The sequence below is a fragment of the Bos taurus genome, chromosome 2 (genome assembly GCF_002263795.3).
Source record: "Bos taurus isolate L1 Dominette 01449 registration number 42190680 breed Hereford chromosome 2, ARS-UCD2.0, whole genome shotgun sequence".
Taxonomy (NCBI): domain Eukaryota; kingdom Metazoa; phylum Chordata; class Mammalia; order Artiodactyla; family Bovidae; genus Bos; species Bos taurus.
Window position 1 is genome coordinate 27,498,708 of NC_037329.1, and position 19,932 is coordinate 27,518,639.

The 19,932-nt window shown below is 38.4% G+C and overlaps 1 protein-coding gene across 3 annotated transcripts in view; it reads right to left on the minus strand.

Annotated features, from left to right (window-relative positions):
• The window catches only part of CERS6 (ceramide synthase 6), a 359,026-nt gene that overhangs the window by 145,377 nt on the left and 193,717 nt on the right, over positions 1-19,932 (minus strand). For all 3 annotated transcript variants that reach the window (XM_024978054.2, XM_024978051.2, NM_001193132.1), the window contains exon 4: positions 4,011-4,068. In XM_024978054.2, coding sequence (XP_024833822.1) covers positions 4,011-4,068 — 58 coding nt within the window. The remainder of the gene's footprint in view (positions 1-4,010; positions 4,069-19,932) is intronic.

The window sequence follows — 19,932 nt, forward strand, 5'->3', positions numbered from 1 at the left end:
AGAGGCCTGTCCAGCTCCATGGTTCCTTCTTCAAGTGTCCGGGTTCTAATAACTTCAACCCCTTACTACAAGCCTCCATCCTCAGAGCTGTAGCTTCTTCCTGCCGTTACTGCCTCCATGAGACCTCAGTGCAGCACTGAGCAAAGTGTTGTGGGCAGACAAGCGCCAGTCCTTGAAATGTGTGTTATTGTTTCATCAGAATGTCAATTAACTACGTTGCTAAGCGCACTGTTCAGTTCAGCCGATTCTTCTTCAGAGATAGACTCTCAAAAAAAGAAGCAGTGAGTTGATTTACATTCAAGTCAAGCTCCTTATCTCATGGCAGACTGGTAGCAAACAGCAGATCGATTACTCTGAATACTATCGTCTTAGTGACTTGCTCTTGGTTTATAATTCTTTACATTATAGTCACTCCAAGAATCACTCCTATGATTTCTATCTCCTAATGGAGACCCTGACTGATAGAGAGATTAGGTAGAGATATATTTTGAGTAAACTTTATTTTAATTATATATATGCATGTGTAAGGGCCTTCCAGGTTGTGCTAGTGGTAAAGGACCCGCCTGCCAATGCTGGATACATAAGAGACGCAGGTTCGATCCCTGGGTCAGGAAGACCCCTTGGAGGGGGGCATGGTAACCCACTCTATTCTTGCCTGGAGAATCCCATGGACAGAGTAGCCTGGTCGGGCTATAGTCCACAGGGTCACAAAGAGTCAGACATGACTGAAGTGACTTAGCACACACACACGCATGCATGTGTAGAAAACTGTGATATAAAATGTGCCTTATGGTCAAAAAGTTGTTACTATATTAGCCTAATGGATAGATTACGTAGAAAAAAAAAATTACCTAAGTCCTGGTTGCAAATGTATCTCATGGATTTCCTGTGACACTATATTTTTAAAAAATTAGTAAAGGAACTCAAAGAAAGTATTTAAGGAACTCTACTCAATATAAACTTCCACCTACAAATGAGAAAAAAGGTAATAATAAGTGAGAGATAACTTACTCTATTTTCAAAGGTTTGACATATGGTTCCTTTTAAGACCTAGAAAAATGTATTAATTTGTGTGAGTACACTGTGTGCTGGGACTTCGGAGTACCTCAACTAATTCTGTGCATTCTTTTATGAAGTACTTGTCTCTGCCAATCATATTTATGGAGCAAAGAGTCACTTGTGTCAACAATTACAGGAGCAGACTATTAAAACTATTTAAATAGTTTAGATTCTACTATTTAAATACATCCTACTAACTCAACAATGACTTCACTTAATAGTTCACTAACGTGTGTGTAAAGTCTTGCCTGCCAGGGTCTACTTCTATCATCAGAGTTACTGCTGTCTCTAAGGCAGGTTTGAGCTAAGAAAGCAAAGACAGCATATAACTTCTACGCACCTAAGCACTAGCTCCTCAGCATAAATGAGGTGCACCCTCTTATCTGTCATCATGAAACTATAGAAAACATTTTGTTGATTTCCTATGAGTGAACACACACACACACTTTCTTTGTAGGATGCCTGAAAATATGAGGCCAATGATTTCATCCTTTTTATAGAACTATCCATAGGGTGGCCACACAATTGATCACCTATACTGGGTCAGTACAAGAGGGAGGTAGGTGCCCAGGACCCTGAGACAATTCATGCGGAAGTCAGCCTGTGTCTTGCTCTGAAGATATGTTCACACATCAACTATAGGATCTATGACACAGTGGAGGGGAAATCAACACAGAGTAAATGATAAAAGGTACAACAGATCAATATTTCTCTTACGCTTCTAAATACCTTGCATACGAAAACTATTTCTAGTCACATAGGGTCTTTTCCCATCATATAGCCTTTCTTCAGAAAAACTGGAATATGTTAAAGTTCTACAAACAGAAACAACAACTACATTAGGTTAAGTTTCCTAACTTAGCCAAAGAAGGAAGTCCTCTGAAAACCATGCTGTGGTTCAGGCAGGCTGGTAGAGTGGGGGAAAGTACTAGAATAAGAGAGAGCAGTGTATGTTCCACTTCAGATTCAGCCCTTTCATAAACTCACTGTGTGACCTGTAGAATGCCACCTACCCTTTCTGGATTTCCCGCTCCCTCAGCCGTGAAATGAAAGAGATGGACAAGATAGCTTATGATGTCCTCTGCGGTTAGCTCAGTCATATGGATTCTACGTACACTTTTCTATCTTGCATTATGACCAAACTCTAAACCATACAGCTCATCCCAAACTGAGTGCTTCTTAGTATCAAAGGAAGAAACCCCCAATACAAATTAATCCAACAAGAACAACATCTAGCTCTCTTCATTTTAAGCATTTATTACATATAGAAGCAGCTGAAATGGTTACAGTTTAAGGAACAACAATTTTCAAGCAAACATTCCATTGAGAAACTCTCTTACTGCCTTCTACAGAGCCATTGAGAACTAGGGAATGAAAACTACTATCGTTCCATTCCATTGAGAAACTCTCTTACTGCCTTCTACAGAGCCATTGAGAACTAGGGAATGAAAACTACTATCGTTCCATTTGGTTCCACTTGGTCTGTGTAGGGACAGAATGAAGCAGAGCTGTGTCAAAGTGTCTCCTGTTCTGATGACAGATGGCCAGGCTTACTGAACGAGAGCTTTTAAAAGAGACCACATCCTGCAGATCTAGGGAAAAGGGCAAAAAAGCGCTCCTGGCTCTCACCATCTCTCCTTGCTCACCATCATCAACAGAACCTGACATGAATTCCAAACCTTGACCTCAGTTAGCAACTCAATATTCCCATGAAGCCCAGCTCTCCCAGGTCAGCTGAAATTCCATCCAAAGTTATTTCCTCTTCTGAAGTAGTAAAGTTGGAAGTATAAACGCTCTATAGCCATTTTTTCTCTCTACAGCTCTACAGCCAATTCTTTCCATTTCCCCCCAGATAAGTAAACTTAAAAACTGGAACAGTAGGGTTCCAAAATAAACACTTTCCACCACATTTATTTACCCCAGTTGAGAATGTCTTCATACTTAGCGTACAAAGTGAAGTTCATGCTTTTAAATCTATTCAGATGGCTGCTGGGCCATGTAGTCTTATTAAGTGAAAAATAAGTGCAGTTGCTAAAGGATAAGAGAACAAGCAAAAAGAATATTTCCTCTAGGAAACTATGATACTGGGAAACAACCATTATTTATAATAGAATTTGCCACAGGCAGACAATATCTTACAACTCAGACTCAAAAAATATATATAATTTTCATACAAATATTTACATGAGAATTTACAAGTAAGGAATGTCACTTGGCACAATGCCCCACTTTGAAAATAAAAATGTGCTAAATAAAGATAACACTGATACCACTTTAAAGGATAACACCATAAAATATTTTTAAAAAATAAGTTTCCATCTTCTGCCAACTCACTATTGTATGACTGTGAGACTTGAAGTTAAGCAGCCTAACTTGTTAGTGCTATTAAGCATTGAAATAATGAACAAAAAGACTATGACAGCCTCAAAGAATTGTTTTCATAGGTAACGGTGCCTTGTTTTATGCAGAATAGCAAAGCACAGTCTAGGAAAGGAATGGAATTTTCCACTGGCAGTTGGTGTCACCTTGTTGGTAGCTTTGCAAGACACTAAATTCTAATTTCTACTGGCAAAGGCTATGGTAATAATACTCAATGCCACAACTGACCTTTTTAAGTTGTGTGATGTGGTAATTCTAACTTCTTTTCAAGCCTCAGATGAATTTGATAAGTTCCTAAAGCCTATGGGTAGCAGATAACCAACTAGAGTGGTCTGAGGGCTTAGCAATATCTATCACTGGAAAAACAAATTATTTTCGAAACTATTTTCTACATATGCCTAAAAGTTATTTACTACAAAGAATAAATCACCAATATTTTTATAAATCAAAGAAAATGCACAAATAACTCTTAGCAAGTCTTACGACTGTTTAAAATACTACTTCTGTCACAACAGAAAGCATGAGATGTACACTTACATGAGAATTATATAAAATAATTTGACAGATCCTACCTTTTTCAGGAACCGGATTCCATAGGTAAATATATAAAGGCCATATGAAAATTTCCACCTGTGGAAAGTTTAAAAAGCATTCTATGATACTCAGTTTAAATATTTCATAGCATATTCTGAAATACATGAGTGAAAAAATTCCATTAAATGAACCCCCCAACCAATCCCTGTCCCAACCAGGGATTAAACACAACTAGTGACTTCAGTGCAGGCTAAACATGTACACTTACCATGAATGGCATACAGGAAATATTTTAAATATTAATAATTATATTTGTAACAATTATTCTTTCGTTCAGTTATTATGTTTGCCTATTCACTCATCTTTTCTTCTTCCAGCATGTGAATTTCCTCTAGTTCATGGCTCATGAATGGATAGATTTGAACAATATGAAGGTATATAAGATAGTTTGGAATTCTTTGCCTGATACAGAGATTAAGTAAATGACTTACCTGATGTTCATTTTTAAAAGAAAAAACTTTAGTATTTTTAAAGTAGGTAACACTTTTCTCCTTCATCTTTTAACAAATTTTTATTGGCATCTTTCTGGATATCACTAAAGGAACCTATTTGGAATCCAAACCATCCATCTGATGTACAACTGTTAAGCGTCTACCTGCAGTGCGCGAGACCCAGGTTTGATCCCTGGGTTGGGAAGATCCCCTGGAGAAGGAATTGGCAACCCACTCCAGTACTCTTGCCTGGAAAATTCCATGGACTGAGGAGCCTGGGGTCCATGGGGTCGCAAAGAGTTGGACAGGACTGAGCGACTTCACTTTCACTTTCACTTATACTATCCCAAACTCTGTCCAGCTGTTAGATGGTCACTTTTTTTAATGGGGAAAATCTTTAAGTTCTCTTTCAATGTTAGATGAATTGAACGTTTACCTCTTTTAAAGACTTTACATAAATACCAAGACTTTATATAACTTATATACATAGTGTGTGTGCATATATATAATATATGGTTACTGCAAAAAACCTCAACCTGGTAGTCAATTCCCAATCTCATTTTTTAATTTTTCTGAGTATAAATAGTTGTGCCTTTAAAAACTGGTTGATGTCACAGAACAGAATTCCTGAGATCATGCTGCTCATGGTTTCTTGGGTTACAAGTTGTAAATGAACACAAAGGAGAAAGTGACTAGTTAACTTTGCAACAAGGAAATTTGCTTTCCGTGTTTCCAAGCCATGTAAAAATTTCAAATAAGAATTTTTTCTTTGAGTCTGATTTATTTTTAGTTGAAGTATAGTTGACTTACAATGTCATGTCAATTTCAGGTGTACAGCACAGTGATACATTAGTTATACATTTATATACACACTGTTTTTGTTGTTTACTAGCTAAATCATGTCCGACTCTTTTGCGACTGCCATGGACTGTAGACCATAATTATATATATGGTCTCAGTTCAGTTCAGTCACTCAGTTGTGTCCAACTCTTTGTGACCCCATGAATCACAGCACAGCAGACCTCCCTGTCCATCACCAACTCCTGGAGTTCACCCAAACTCATGTACATCGAGTCTGTGATGCTATCCAGCCATCTCATCCTCTGTCGTCCCCTTCTCCTCCTGCCCCCAATCCCTCCCAGCATCAGGGTCTTTTCCAATGAGTCAACTCTTTGCATGAGGGGGCCAAAATATTGGAGTTTCAGCCTCAGCATCAGTCCTTCCAATGAACACCCAGGACTGATCTCCTTTAGAATGGACTGGTTGGATCTCCTTGCAGTCCAAGGGACTCTCAAGAGTCTTCTCCAACACCACAGTTCAAAAGCATCAATTCTTCAGCGCTCAGCTTTCTTCACAGTCCCAACTCTCACATACATACATGACCACTGGAAAAACCATAGCCTCGACTAGATGGACCTTTTTTGGCAAAGTAATGTCTCTGCTTTTGAACATGCTATCTAGATTGGTCATAACTTTCCTTCCAAGGAGTAAGCGTCTTTTAATTTCATGGCTGCAATCATCATCTGCAGTGATTTTGGAGCCTAAAAAATAAAGTTTGACACTGTTTCCACTGTTTCCCCATCTATTTCCCATGAAGCGATGGGACCAGATGCCATGATCTTCGTTTTCTGAATGTTGAGCTTTAAGCCAACTTTTTCACTCTCCTCTTTCACTTTCATCTAGAGGCTTTTTAGTTGTTCTTCACCTTCTGCCATAAGGGTGGTGTCATCTGCATATCTGAGGTTATTGATATTTCTCCCGGCAATCTTGATTCCAGCTTGTGCTTCTTCCAGTCCAGCGTTTCTCAGGATGTACTAGGCATATAAGTTAAATAAGCAGGGTGACAATATACATCCTTGACATACTCCTTTTCCTATTTAGAACCAGTCTGTTGTTCCATGTCCAGTTCTAACTGTTGCTTCCTGTCCTGCATATAGGTTTCTGAAGAGGCAGGTCAGGTGGTTTGGTATTCCATCTCTTTCAGAATTTTCCACAATTTATTGTGATCCACACAGTCAAAGGCTTTGGCATAGTCAATAAAGCAGAAATAGATGTTTTTCTGGAACTCTCTTGCTTTTTCCATGATCCAGTGGATGTTGGAAATTTGATCTCTGGTTCCTTTGCCTTTTCTAAAACCAGCTTGAACATCAGGAAGTTCACGGTTCACGTATTGCTGAAGCCTGGCTTGGAGAATTTTGAGCATTACTTTGCTAGTGTGTGAGATGAGTGCAATTGTGCAGTAGTTTGAGCATTCTTTGGCCTTGCCTTTCTTTGGGATTGGATTGAAAACTGACCTTTTCCAGTCCTGTGGCCACTGCTGAGTTTTCCAATTTTGCTGGCATATTGAGTGCAGCACTTTCACAGCATCATCTTTCAGGATTTGAAATAGCTCAACTGGAATTCCATTACCTCCACTAGCTTTGTTTGTAGTGATGCTTTCTAAGGCCCACTTGATATATGGTCTACAGTATAGTATATATATGGTCTACAGTATGGTATATATATATATTTTTTTTTTTTCAGATTAATTTCCCTTACAGGGTATTACAACATATTGAGTAGATTTCTCTGTGCTATACAGTAGGTCTTTGTTGTTTATCTATCTTATATATAGTAGTGTGTATATGTTAATTCCATTCTAATTTATGCCTTTCCCCTTCCCTTCTGATAAACCATAACAAGTAAGATTTTTTGTAAAGGTTATTTAAGGAGATGATTCAGGTTACAAAGCTCTTTTGAGGTAAGAAGAAAAGAACAATAGTAGGGAGCTCAGAGAGCTGAGTAAGACTCAATGGTAGAAACAAATGTCCCTGAGTTTCATTCCTGGACTGACTGACTCTTCAAACATCCTGGAATTCAAGTCAGAAGTAACCTTTAGAGAAGAGTTTTGAACTTTAGGATTGAAAATCACCAACTAAAAATCCATAAAACCTGAATTCAGACAGGAACAAAAAGCAATGGTTCTAAAACTTCTTACAAAAGTCCTCTTCTAAGCAAAGTCAGTTTACTTACTGCAGTGTCAAAGCCAAGGCCTTAATTTTAACCCCATCTCCATTATCAATTTTTTTGGTGGCTGCGGGTGAGAGTATCTGTGTGTTTCTTTCTGTTAGGATGTATAAATTCTAAATCAGAAGTGAAGACCAGGTATGGGTCTAAGGGTGTGTATCTCATGCAGTTATACAGAGTATGATGCTAGGTTTAATGTTTTGCTGTTACTATCTTGAAATTCTTAATAATTGTTGAACAAGGAGCTCCATATTTTATTGTTCATTGGTTCCTAGAATTATATAGCTGGTTCTGGTCAAGATTCATAGATTCTCTTAACTTTGGGCAAACCTACTGATATCTCTTGACCTCAATTCCATCTCTATAATGGGAGAGTGGTTTATATTATACTGTTTTTGATATTTACACTGTTTTGATATATTGATGTCCTAAGAATTTGATGGAAAGAGTAATTTCCACTTCTCTCTAGTTCCTCTGACTCATGGTTGTATTAAAGCAGCCTAATTCACGCATTTGCAAGTCACTTTTTGGTCTCTGAAGACAAGTGAATTCACAACTCTTAGACTAAATGATTTATAACAACTGTTTCAGCTCTAGAACACTTGTTGTTCAGTCATCAAGTCCTGCCCAACTCTTTGTGACCCAATGGGCTGCAGCATGCCAGGCTTTCCTGTCCCTCACCATCCCCTGGAGTTTGCCCAAGTTCATGTCCTTTGCATCAGTGATGTCATTCTATCATCTCCTCCTCTGTTGCCCTCTTCTCCTTTGCCCTCTTCACCTCCCCTTCACTGCCTTGTCATGTCAAAGGGACTTGCATAACTCAATGAAGCTATGAGCCATGCCATGCAGGGCACCCAAGATGGATGAATCATAGTGGAGAGTTCTGACAAAACATGATCCACTGGAGGAAGGAACAGCAAACCCCCAGTATACTTGCCGTGAGAACCCCATTAACTGTATAAGATACGTAGATCAGGCAGTTTTTACAGATAACAACAAAACTTTATGAAAGTCATTGGAACTCCTATAATCATTCATGTAACTACATTTTCTTTCATAAAATGACCCAGCTTTCATAAGACATAGGTTGTATTATAGGAACATGAATGCCTCCATCATTTGAATAACAATTTGTGATGAATATCTATAAGGCAGAGTTTATTTCCACCAAATATCTACAGAAGCAATATTTTCAAGGATTTTTCCATATTCAGGAAATCCTTTGTTTTATTTTTGTAGTTTCATGTAGGTTACAGTTTTAAATGGTGCCTAACTACCAGCCATTGACACAACCCCTCTCAGCCTCCCACTAAAATATCTATTAAAAAGAAAGGTAAATAAAGGTGCATGCAACCACAAAAAAGAAAAAATGACCTTGTACCTATTACAAGAATCAGAGAATTTACAGAAGAAAAAAAAAGAATAAGAATAAAATTAGAAATAAAAATGTAATTAGAGGCAACAAGAAACAAGCTATTGGTCTTAAAGGAAGTAGGAAAATCTGAGTATATCTTCCTGTCTCCACTTTCTGCCATCTTGTACAGAAATGCAAAAATCTGCATCCATCAGAAACCTAGACAGCCCTCTGTCATGAATGAAACTTTTGAGGTAGGAAGAGAATCCCCCCACCTTGTCAATTCATGACTGATCAAAAGATGAGTAAGAAAAAAGGAAGCATTTAGCACCCTGGGAGTTCCAGTTACACAGAAGGTGACTTAGAGGCAAAATGATTCATGGTGGTATTGCATTCTGGAGGTTCGAGTTCTTACAACCCATTTAACTGACAGAGAACAAGATATAGAGATAGCTGCTCTATGTGAAATTCTTCTGGTTCACTGAAAGTAGACCAAGGCCTATAGTCATCAACTTGCTACAAGGTCAGAGATCTAAAAGAGGACTTTTACTAGCAAAAAAGAGAACAGAGAGTGGGGTAAAAGTCAATCTATACATCTTCTCTGTGAGCAGGTCTAGATGAATATTTCCAAATTCGGGAATGAAAAAAATCTAAATGTCAATACAGGTCTACTAGGAAGTATTGAATAAATACGGAAAGAAAAGAGCATGCTAAGGATCCAAAGAAAGAACCATCTCCTAAAGTTAACTCCCTGGAGGAATCAGATGTCATTTTTAGAAAAGCATTTGGTGTTGTTAGATATGTCTCCTAAAACCAGAAGAAGAAAGCCACAAATTAGTAAAAGACTACTGGGTAAGATAAAAAGAGATTATAAGTGAAACAGAAAAGCAATATAAGGATTCTAAAAATGAAGTGAAGGAATATTATTCACATGAGGGGGAAGGGAAGAAAAAATATACACATATCCTGCTAAAAATCATTGATGTAGAAGATAAAGCATCTCCATAGGGCTGGAGAAAAAACCAATGGATGAAAGAAGACCTAAGATCCAGAGAATCAGAAAAATCAAGTCTAATTATAGCTGCTTCTGAGAAAACTCAACTGAAGGATTTAAACAGAAGGAATAGCCAAAGATACAACTGAAAAAAAAAAAAAAACTGACTGAAAAGAATAAGGTCAACATTGTATTCTGAACAATATCAATTCAAAGCCACATCCTGACAAATTTTGAATCCTTGGGTTAAAAAAAAAATCCTTCAATATCCATGCACAAAAACAAAAAAAGTCAACATACAAATCAATTGAAAATATGTCACCATCAAAGGAACAAATATCCAGCAGTCTTAACTTCTCCTTTGCATCACTAAATTTATAGAAAAGACAGAACATTCCATCAAAGAAAGCTACTACCAGCCAAACTGCTTTCATTTGTTAAAAAAAAATACATAAAACATTCTCAGATAATCAAAAGCTCTGAAAATACATTACTCTTTAACCATTACTAAACAAATTACTTTGGTCACTTCCAACCCACTGAGATACAAAAGTTAAGAATTCAAAAAGTATGATTTTAAAATAAAAGCAGTATTGTTAACAACATAAATAATTGCTGTAAATTTCATTGGGGAAATTTGGGCAAATAATGCCCAATAAACTGGAAAATTCTGAAAGAGATGGGAATACCAGACCACCTGACCTGCCTCTTGAGAAACCTGTATGCAGGTCAGGAAGCAACAGTTAGAACTGGACATGGAACAAATAGAAAAAGGAGTATGTCAAGGCTGTATATTGTCACCCTGCTTATTTAACTTATATGAAGAGTACATAATGAGAAACGCTGGGCTGGAGGAAGCATAAGCTGGAATCAAGATCGCTGGGAGAAATATCAATAACCTCAGATATGCAGATGACACCACCCTTATGGCAGAAAGTGAAGAAGAACTAAAGAGCCTCTTGATGAAAGTGAAAGAGGAGAGTGAAAAAGTTGGCTTAAAGCTCAGCATTCAGAAAATGAAGATCATGGCATCCGGTCCCATCACTTCATGGCAAATAGATGGGGAAACAGTGGAAACAATGGCTGACTATTCTTCTGGGCTCCAAAATCACTGCAGATGGTGATTGCAGCCATGAAATTAAAAGATGCTTGCTCCTTGGAAGGAAAGTTATGACCAACCTAGACAGCATATTAAAAAGCAGAGACATTACTTTGCCAACAAAGGCCTGTCTAGTCAAGGCTATGGTTTTTCCAGTAGTGATGTATGGATGTGAGAGTTGGACTATAAAGAAAGCTGAGAGCCAAAGAATTGATGCTTTTGACCTGTGGTGTTGGAGAAGACTCTTGAGAGTCCCTTGGACTGCAAGGAGATCCAATCAGTCCATCCTAAAGGAGATCAGTCCTGGAGGGACTGATGTTGAAGCTGAAACTCCAATACTTTGGCCACCTGATGTGGAGAGCTGACTCATTTGAAGACCCTGATGCTGGGAAAGATTGAGAGCAGGAGGAGAAGGGGACGACAGAGGATGAGATGGTTGGATGGCATCACTGACACAGTGGTCATGGGTTTGGGTGAACTCTGAGATTTGGTGATGGACAGGGAGGCCTGGCGTGCTGCGGTTCATGGGGTCACAAACAGTCGGATACGACTGAGTGACTGAATTGAACTGAACTGAATGCCTAATAAATGCTACTGTTCTTAAGGGGCAATTTAGTACAAAATATTTCAAAACAATAATCAAAGGATGAATTCTCAGATTATATTACTGGAAGAAGGGACTGGAGAAGGGAAGCATTAAATTTATTCTTAAAGAGAAATTTCAAGAGACTGTGGTCATGGTAAGAGAAATATAGTTAAAAGAATGTTTCTTTAAGAACTTAGAGGATGTCTGGTTAAAGATGGCAATGTTTTGGGCGCATTGAACTGGGTGACGGGTGATGGGTCTGATGGGTGCATGAATCTTCCTATGTGCCTTTATGAATGCAGCACTAAACAGGCAGAAAAGGAATTTTGTTAAGGAAAGCATAAACTCAAAAGGACACAGACAACAGGGTTGAGGATAACCACCTCACTGTGGAGCCTGTTGTCTGAACCAGGGGCTGGCTGGATTCTAGGCTGTGGTTGGAGGATGCTCAGAATCACCAGAGAATCCCAGAAAGATTCCAGATGAGAAAGCAACTCTGCAAGGGAGGAACCTCTATTGGACCGAGAGGCCTCAGGATTAGCTTGCCCAATTCCAGACTGTTGCTAAGTGGCCAAACCAGGACACAAACCTAGTGCAACGCTGACTCGAAAGCCTCCTCTCAAATTCCACAGAATTAGCATGCATTTCTCTGCCTAGATGTGTTCCACACTACACTTGTTTGGACATGGAAACCTTTTATAGCCATCAAGCCTGAAAATGAGAATGGAAGGCTAGTAAAAACTACCACCCACAGAATCTGTTTTATTGTCCTTACACAATAAGGCTGAAAGGGTTCTTTGTCAAAATAAGACTAATAAAATGTGCCATAAAAGCAGAGAATCAGAGTGTTGAGGTCTTGCGTTTTATTGCCAGGTGTCACTCACATGGCACAGGGGTCCTAAGTGATAGAGGAGGCAGATGCAGGGAGAGACATCCAGAAGCAGCTCCCTGAGCTCAACTCAGCACATCAACCCCAGAAAGGAGGACAGCCCATGGGGCCAGTTTCTTTACAACATTTCTGGAGTACTTGCTCTGGGCTAACGGCTGTTCTGAGCCCTTTACAAGCAGAAAGTCGTTCAGTGAAAACTATTCCACACAACAAAGTAGGTACTATTAACATCATCCCTAATTTTCCTTCAAATGAGGAAACAAGCCCAGAGAGGTTCACTGACTTCTCAAAGGTCACACAGCCAGTAAGGGAGAACACCAGCACTGCAAACCAGGCGCATGATTTCAACATCCCAGCTCTTAACTATCAGGCTCTGCTGCCTCTTCTTGACGTTACACACCTGAAAACTGAAGACAATGCATTCGGCTGAAATGGTATTTCCAACCAAGGGGCCATTCATAGACACCACATGATGAGAACAGTCTCTGTCCTGATGACAAGAAACTGGCTGCTTGCAAAACTGGAAGTAGGAAAGGGCTGCACTGGGGATTCTTCTCAATACCAGGGCACTTAGACAATACTAAGCTTGTTCACTAAAGTCACCAGTAATATCCCAGGAGCCTTCTCCGTCTTAGCCACTCATCTTGTCTATGTACTGCAACACCATCCCTCCTTTGAGATTTATGTCAAATCTAGCTATTCCATGAAGCCACCTTTTCTGAGCACTGCAACAATGAAAGCATTATAATTCTCTAACGGTGTGTTTCTTACCTCCTTATCTCATCTTTGATTACAGCCACAAACCTCTGACTTGCTTGTGAGCTCCAAGTAGGTATGACTGAATATTATTTATTTTTGTGTTTCTGACAGCAGAGTGTTTGGCGAGAAATAGTCCCTAAATTGACATCTGAATTTTTATTAATGGTATCAGCACTCCCTTTAACTTCTCTACTTATAGGTTTATTTTAACCAAAATAGTCTTTAATCAAATAATTTTACCAACTATTTCCAGAAACTGTGCAAAATATGAGTAAGAAAGGGGAAAGACATGCCAAATGCTTGTAATGCAGTTTTTTTACATGACCAATATAGCAGAAATTTGGAATTAAAGAAGGTCAACTCTGGAATGGTCTAAATAATAATTTAAAAATACTGTTACTGAATGCAAAACTAGGATGCCTTCTTAGAACACACATTAGCATGTAGTTCCTTTGATTCTGACTGAATTTATCAATTTGAGATATTTCACATTTTCACTGTTCCATCATTTAAGGTTAAAAAAAAAAACACTGCTTACCAAATATATGAATAAAAGTGAAGTAGGGCTTACATCTTTTTTTAATGAAATTTAATATAAACTTCATATATCTTGCAAATTATTACAAATGAAATGAAACTACTATTGTTGTTCGATTGCTAAGTCATGTCTGCCTCTTTGTGATCCCAAGGACTGCAGCACGCCAGGCTCCTTTGTCCTCCACTATCGCTCAGTTTGCTCAAATTCATGTCCATTGAGTTGGTGGTGCTATCTAACCATCTCATCCTCTGCTACCCACTTCTTCTTTTGCTTTCAACCCTTCCCAGCATCAGGGTCTTTTCCAATGAGTCGGTTCTTTGCATCGGGTGACCAAAGTATTAGAGCTTCAGCTTCAGTAGCAGTCCGTCCAATGAATATTCAGGATGGATTTCCTTTAGGATTGGCTGGTTTGATCTGCTTGCAGTCCAAGGGACTCTCAAGAGTCTTCTCCAGCACCACAGTTCCAACGCATCAGTTCTTGAGCACAGCCTTCTTTATGGACCAACTCTCATATCCATACATGACTACTGGAAAAACCATAGCTTTGACTATATGGACCTTTGCCAGCACAGAGATGTCTCTGCTTTTTAATATGCTATTTAGGTTTGTCGTAGGTTTTCTTTCCAAGGAGCAAGTGTCTTTTAATTTCATGGCTGCAGTCACTATCCTCAGTGATTTTGGAGCCCAAGAAAAGAAAATCTATCACGGCTTCCACTTCTTCATAGTGAAACTATGGAGTTTGATAAATGAAAAAATATTCTGAAATTAATTAGTAAAGACTTTGTATACTGATACAGTTGTCCATTGGTATCCATGGGGAATTGATACCAAATAACAGTGTCAAATATCAAAATCCAAGGATGCTAAAGCCCCTTATATAAAATGGTATAGTGTTTGCCTACAAACTATACACATTCTCCTGTACACTTTGAATCACTTCTAGAATACCTAATACAATGTAAATATTATATAAATAGCTACTAGTATGTGGCAAATTCAAATTTTGCATTTTGAAACTTTCTGGACTTATTTTTCCCAAATATTTTCAATCCCTGGTTGGTTGAAATTTGTGGAAATGGAACCCACAGACACAGAAAGCCAACTGTACTTTACATAAATCTATCTTTTCACCTCCCAAGGATCAAACCTGGGTCTCCCGCATTGCAGGCAGACTCTTTATTGTCTGAGCCACCAGGAAGCCCCACAAAGATTAAATTTCTGTTTTTCTACTGAAAACCTCAAAGCTTATGACTTTCATAAGGAACGAACAAAGCTACAGTTATAAACATGGTATACTCATATTTCATCATTTCTCCAGTCAAGTACATCAGGACTTAAAAACACCCTTCAAAAGGGTTTCTGTGTATCAGATACATTCACTTCCACAATGTTTTGAAGTGAAGTTAACTGTGGCTTCAAACTTAACAGCCATCTTAGTCATCATCTTTGTGATGATACTGTTCATGAAGTGAACAGTACTTCTATTTACTAGGCGTTCTTTGAGGATCAACTAAGTATTTTCATAAGTTAGCAGTAGCTGCATTCCTTGAGCACTCACTTAAAGCCTGACCATCATACACTTTTGTATGTACTAACTTATTCTCATCTTATGAGGACCCTATGGGGTAGATGCTACTATCATTCCGATCCTACAGACATGGAGAAATAATTTAGGTCACTTGCCTAAAACCATAGTTAGCAAGTAATGAATTTGGGGATTCAAACCCAAGCAATTTGATTCCAGGGACCACACTCCTTTCTACTACATACTGCCTCTTTATTTTAACATAAAAGTTAATATAGAAGTTATATTTTTTATTGCAAAATACATTACTCTATAGCTTTTTCTCCAAACATATTAAGCAAAATCAGTGGAAGTACTCTGACAGCTACGGCCTCCACTTTCAAGCTCCTTTTTGATGCTAAGGCAGGAGGGCAAATAAAACTCTCTGTTGTCTTCTCTTCCTTTCTCCACAAATGTTAAGCATACACTCGAAGTGAAATGACTTGGCGAGAGTCTTGGTTAAGAGTCGGTGTCATGAACGTGTGATGCTTACCCTAGAAGGACAACAGCTTACTGAGGACAAAGATTTGGTCTTACAGGTGTTTGAGTGCAACATTGGTATATTTCTGTGTACATAAATCAAAGCTATCCATCTCCCAATTTTTACGTTTGAACACAAGTTTTTCTTTTTTATTATTTTTAATTAATTATTTTTTTTAATTGGAGGCTAATAACTTTACAATATTGTAGTGGTTTTTGCCATACTTTGACACAAATCAGCCTTGGGTATGCATGTATCCCCCATCCTGCATCCCCCACCACCTCCCATCCCATCCCTCAGGGTTGTCCCAGTGCACCAGCCCTGAGCGCCCTGTCTCATGCATCAAACCTGGACTGGAGATCTATTTCACATATGGTAATATACATGTTTCAATGCTATTCTCTCAAATCATTCCACCCTTGCCCTCTCCCACAGAGTCCAAAAGTCTATTCTTTATATCCATGTCTCTTTTGCTGTCTCGCATATAGGGTCATTGTTACCATCTTTATAAATTCCATATATATGCATTAATATACTGTATTAGTGTTTTTCTTTCTGACTGACTTCACTCTGTATAATAGGCTCCAGTTTCATCCACCTCATTAGAACTGATTCAAATGCATTCTTTTTAATGGCTGAGTAATATCCCATTGTGTATATGTACCACAGCTTTCTTATCCATTCATCTGCTGATGGACATCTAGGTTGCTTCCATGTCCTGGCTATTGTAAACAGTGCTGCGATGAACATTGGGGTACACGTGTCTCTTTCCATTCTGGTTTCCTCAGTGTGTATGCCCAGCAGTGGGATTGCTGGGTCATATGGCAGTTCTATTTCCAGTTTTTTATGAAATCTCCACACTGTTCTCCATAGTGGCTGTACTAGTTTGCATTCCCACCAACAGAGTAAGAGGGTTCCCTTTTCTCTGCACCCTCTCCAGCATTTATTGTTTGTAAACTTTTTGATGGCAGCCATTCTGACTGGCGTGAGATGGTACCTTATTGTGGTTGTGATTTGCATTTCTCTGATAATGAGTGATGTTGAGCACTTTTTCATGTGAACACAGGCTTTTCTTAACAGCCTTGCTCTATCTAATAGCCTTGTTTTTTCACCAGCAAAGGTAGTGATCCCAGGGCGTCCATCCACACCCTTGTTCTACCAATGAAAACATCAGGTTCAGAGAAATGTATAACTTCCCTATGTTCCCAGATTACTGGGTAAAAAGAAAACAGGGCTCCTCATTTTTCACACCAGGTCTCCTCTGTCTACATCTTAAAGCCCTGTAGCCTTAAGGTCTAGACTAGAAACAGATAATGACACCCTGAGTTCAGAAAATACTCAGTGGACACCTGATACACTGCCAATTCTCTGAGGAAGCATGTAATGTCCATTAGTGCACAGACATCAAATTTCACAAATTATTTTATTTTATTTTTTACAGAGCCACAGGTGCCAGACTTCTGTTCATCTGGGTGGTTGGTGGGTTGGCTGGATTTTTGGTTTGTAGAACAAAATCAGGTGCTTCAATTATATTTTGCATTCAATAAGTCTAACAAAGCCATCAGACATCACTGAATCATGTTAATGATGCAGACACATATTTCTTTCTTGTTCCACAGGTTTTTAGCCAAAATACCTCCCCTCAAAGATTAGACATGGGTTCAACTCCTGAGTTGGGAAGATCCCCTGGAGCAGGAAATGGCAACTCACTCCAGTATTCTTGCCTGGAAAATCCTAGGGACAGAGGAGCCTGGCGGGCTACAATTCATAGGGTCACAATGAGTTGGACACGACTGAAGTGACTTAGCATGCAAAGATTAGTTTTAGAATGCAGTATTTTGAAGTGGAGATAGATTTGAAGTCTTAGTTAAATAATTGATATGTTTTATCTGAAGACATTTTTAAAAAGAGATAACAATTTTTAAGTCCGTTTTCTCCATTTCAAATTGTTACTGGGACACTAATTTTATTAACTGAAGACAACAGAGATGATCATCAGCTAGGAAGAAAGTAAATTGATTTTAGCTTGAAAAATTCCATAAATTTAAAGAATGAAACGAAGATGAGATTAAAGATTCTTTTCTTGGAAACTCTGATATACAATCTAAATTTCCAAGATAGCGTTCAAACTTTAATCAGTTTAGGAATCCAAAGAAATAGTCTAGCTAGGAGAAAAGATATGACTCAGCCTATAGACCAATTATGCAGACCTGAGTTTCGCCTCAAAGCAAACATTTCCTGAAATTATTTCTATGTCCATCAATAAGTAACTCTGTGACTCCAAGTAGTTTTCCTCATTTGCTGAAGGCTCAGCTTTCACTTTCATGCACTGGAGAAGGAAATGGCAACCCACTCCAGTGTTCTTGCCTTGAGAATTCCAGGAACGGCGGAGTGTGGTGGGCTGCCGTCTATGGGGTCGCACAGAGTCAGACACGACTGAAGCGACTTAGCAGCAGCAGCAGCAGCAGCAGCAGCTGTTTCTCTGTTTGAGAAGCAACAGACTTATCAATGCAGTCACTGAGGTTGGAGGTAAGTCAAACCTATTGACTTCATTCTCAGGGTCAGTGTGAACTTAATCTGAGCCGGAACTGTTTTCATTAAATCATTGATTCAAAAAACAGGTTAGGCACTTCTGTAACATGCAAAATAATGTTATATATTTCATGAATATACATACTCATATACATATATACACATATATGTAGCATAAAAATAAAGAAGGAAATATAAACACCAAATTGAGGATAGAGATTGACTGGAGGGTAGAAGAGAACATAGAAGGGGTCTATAGAGAGCTTCAGCTGCTTCTGTAATATTTTAATCCTTTAAAACAAGACTGGAGAGAGCTCAGAGGGTCTCTGTTATATTAGTCTCTGTATTTAAGAATACTTCATTATAAAAAAAAGATACTGTGAATAAGAATTATGTTCAGTAAAACATATTACAGTAAATTATTATGTCGTTTCCTTTTCTCACACCTGGGAACTATGAATGGCTTTTTCATTATATACCATCAGTCCAAGCATCATTTTCTAAGCATCATAACTAGTTTTTCTCTTTTCCTGTCATTTATAGTCATGCTTTGAGGGCTAAAATTACTATTGGAAAAGTTTCAGGTATTGTCTACATTTTATACTGACTTCTAAATCTACTGTGATCCATTTCTTAGATTTAACTACTTTGATTTGGCTATTGGGTTTTTTTCATGCTTTTTTTGTAAATTCTAACAGCAGTCAAATTTTACTGATTCTCTCTTCAGTTCTCTATTGGGGTCCATTCTTTCTTTCCAGGTTGATTTCTCTTGTCAAATGCCCAGCAAGGTTGAACTCAGCATCTCTGGCCTTTGGCCCCTCCCATGAGTCTTTCCAACACCAGTCCCAGGCTCCTACAATCTACTCAAAATACAACTGCCAAAAATCAACATCCACAAATGACATTCTGTTAGGTCACTGTGTCTATGAAACATTTCTCCTTACGCCTCGAATTCCCCTGAATATGGACTAAACGTATAATTGTGAGCTTCAAGTCCATTCATTTATACTCAAGTTTGAAAGGCCACAACTTGTAGAAATCAGAAAAAGGTAAATGAGCATTTTCCAACAAACATTTGTTCAGGATAAGGATAAAGGAAGGATAAAATCAAGATTATTCTCCTGTTGCCAAAAATAAAATCAGTCAATAAGACTTTGGAACATGTACTTGCAAATGTCACAATTCTTAAGTGTGTGGTTAAGGCAAAAGCAGCCAAATATTTATTACCACCTAACGTCAAGCTAATGTTATGTGTCCCTTGAACATCAAGTGCTTTCATAGTCTCTATGTACTTTCTTTTTTCTTATCTGAAAGCAGACTGAAGACAAAAAAGAGTCATTTGTTCAGATGCTGTGATTGCACAGGAAAGAAAGAAATGGGAATAAATGGTACTCCAATTTGAAAAATGTACATACTTTTGCATTTAAGAAGAAATTCATTTGTACCTCTCTACTGCCCTGTTTGGTATCAACTTTCTGTCATAGGCTCTATAGCACATCTCATAACTGGAGGAGAGACAGAGCAACAGGCCATTCACAGGGCCTGGCATAAAGATCCTCTCCTACCCTTAAATCCTGCCTACAATTCTAGTATAAAGTTTCTTTAATTTCCTCATCTGAAAAATGGGGATGAAAATATGTAATTTTCAGTATTGTTAGAATTTAATG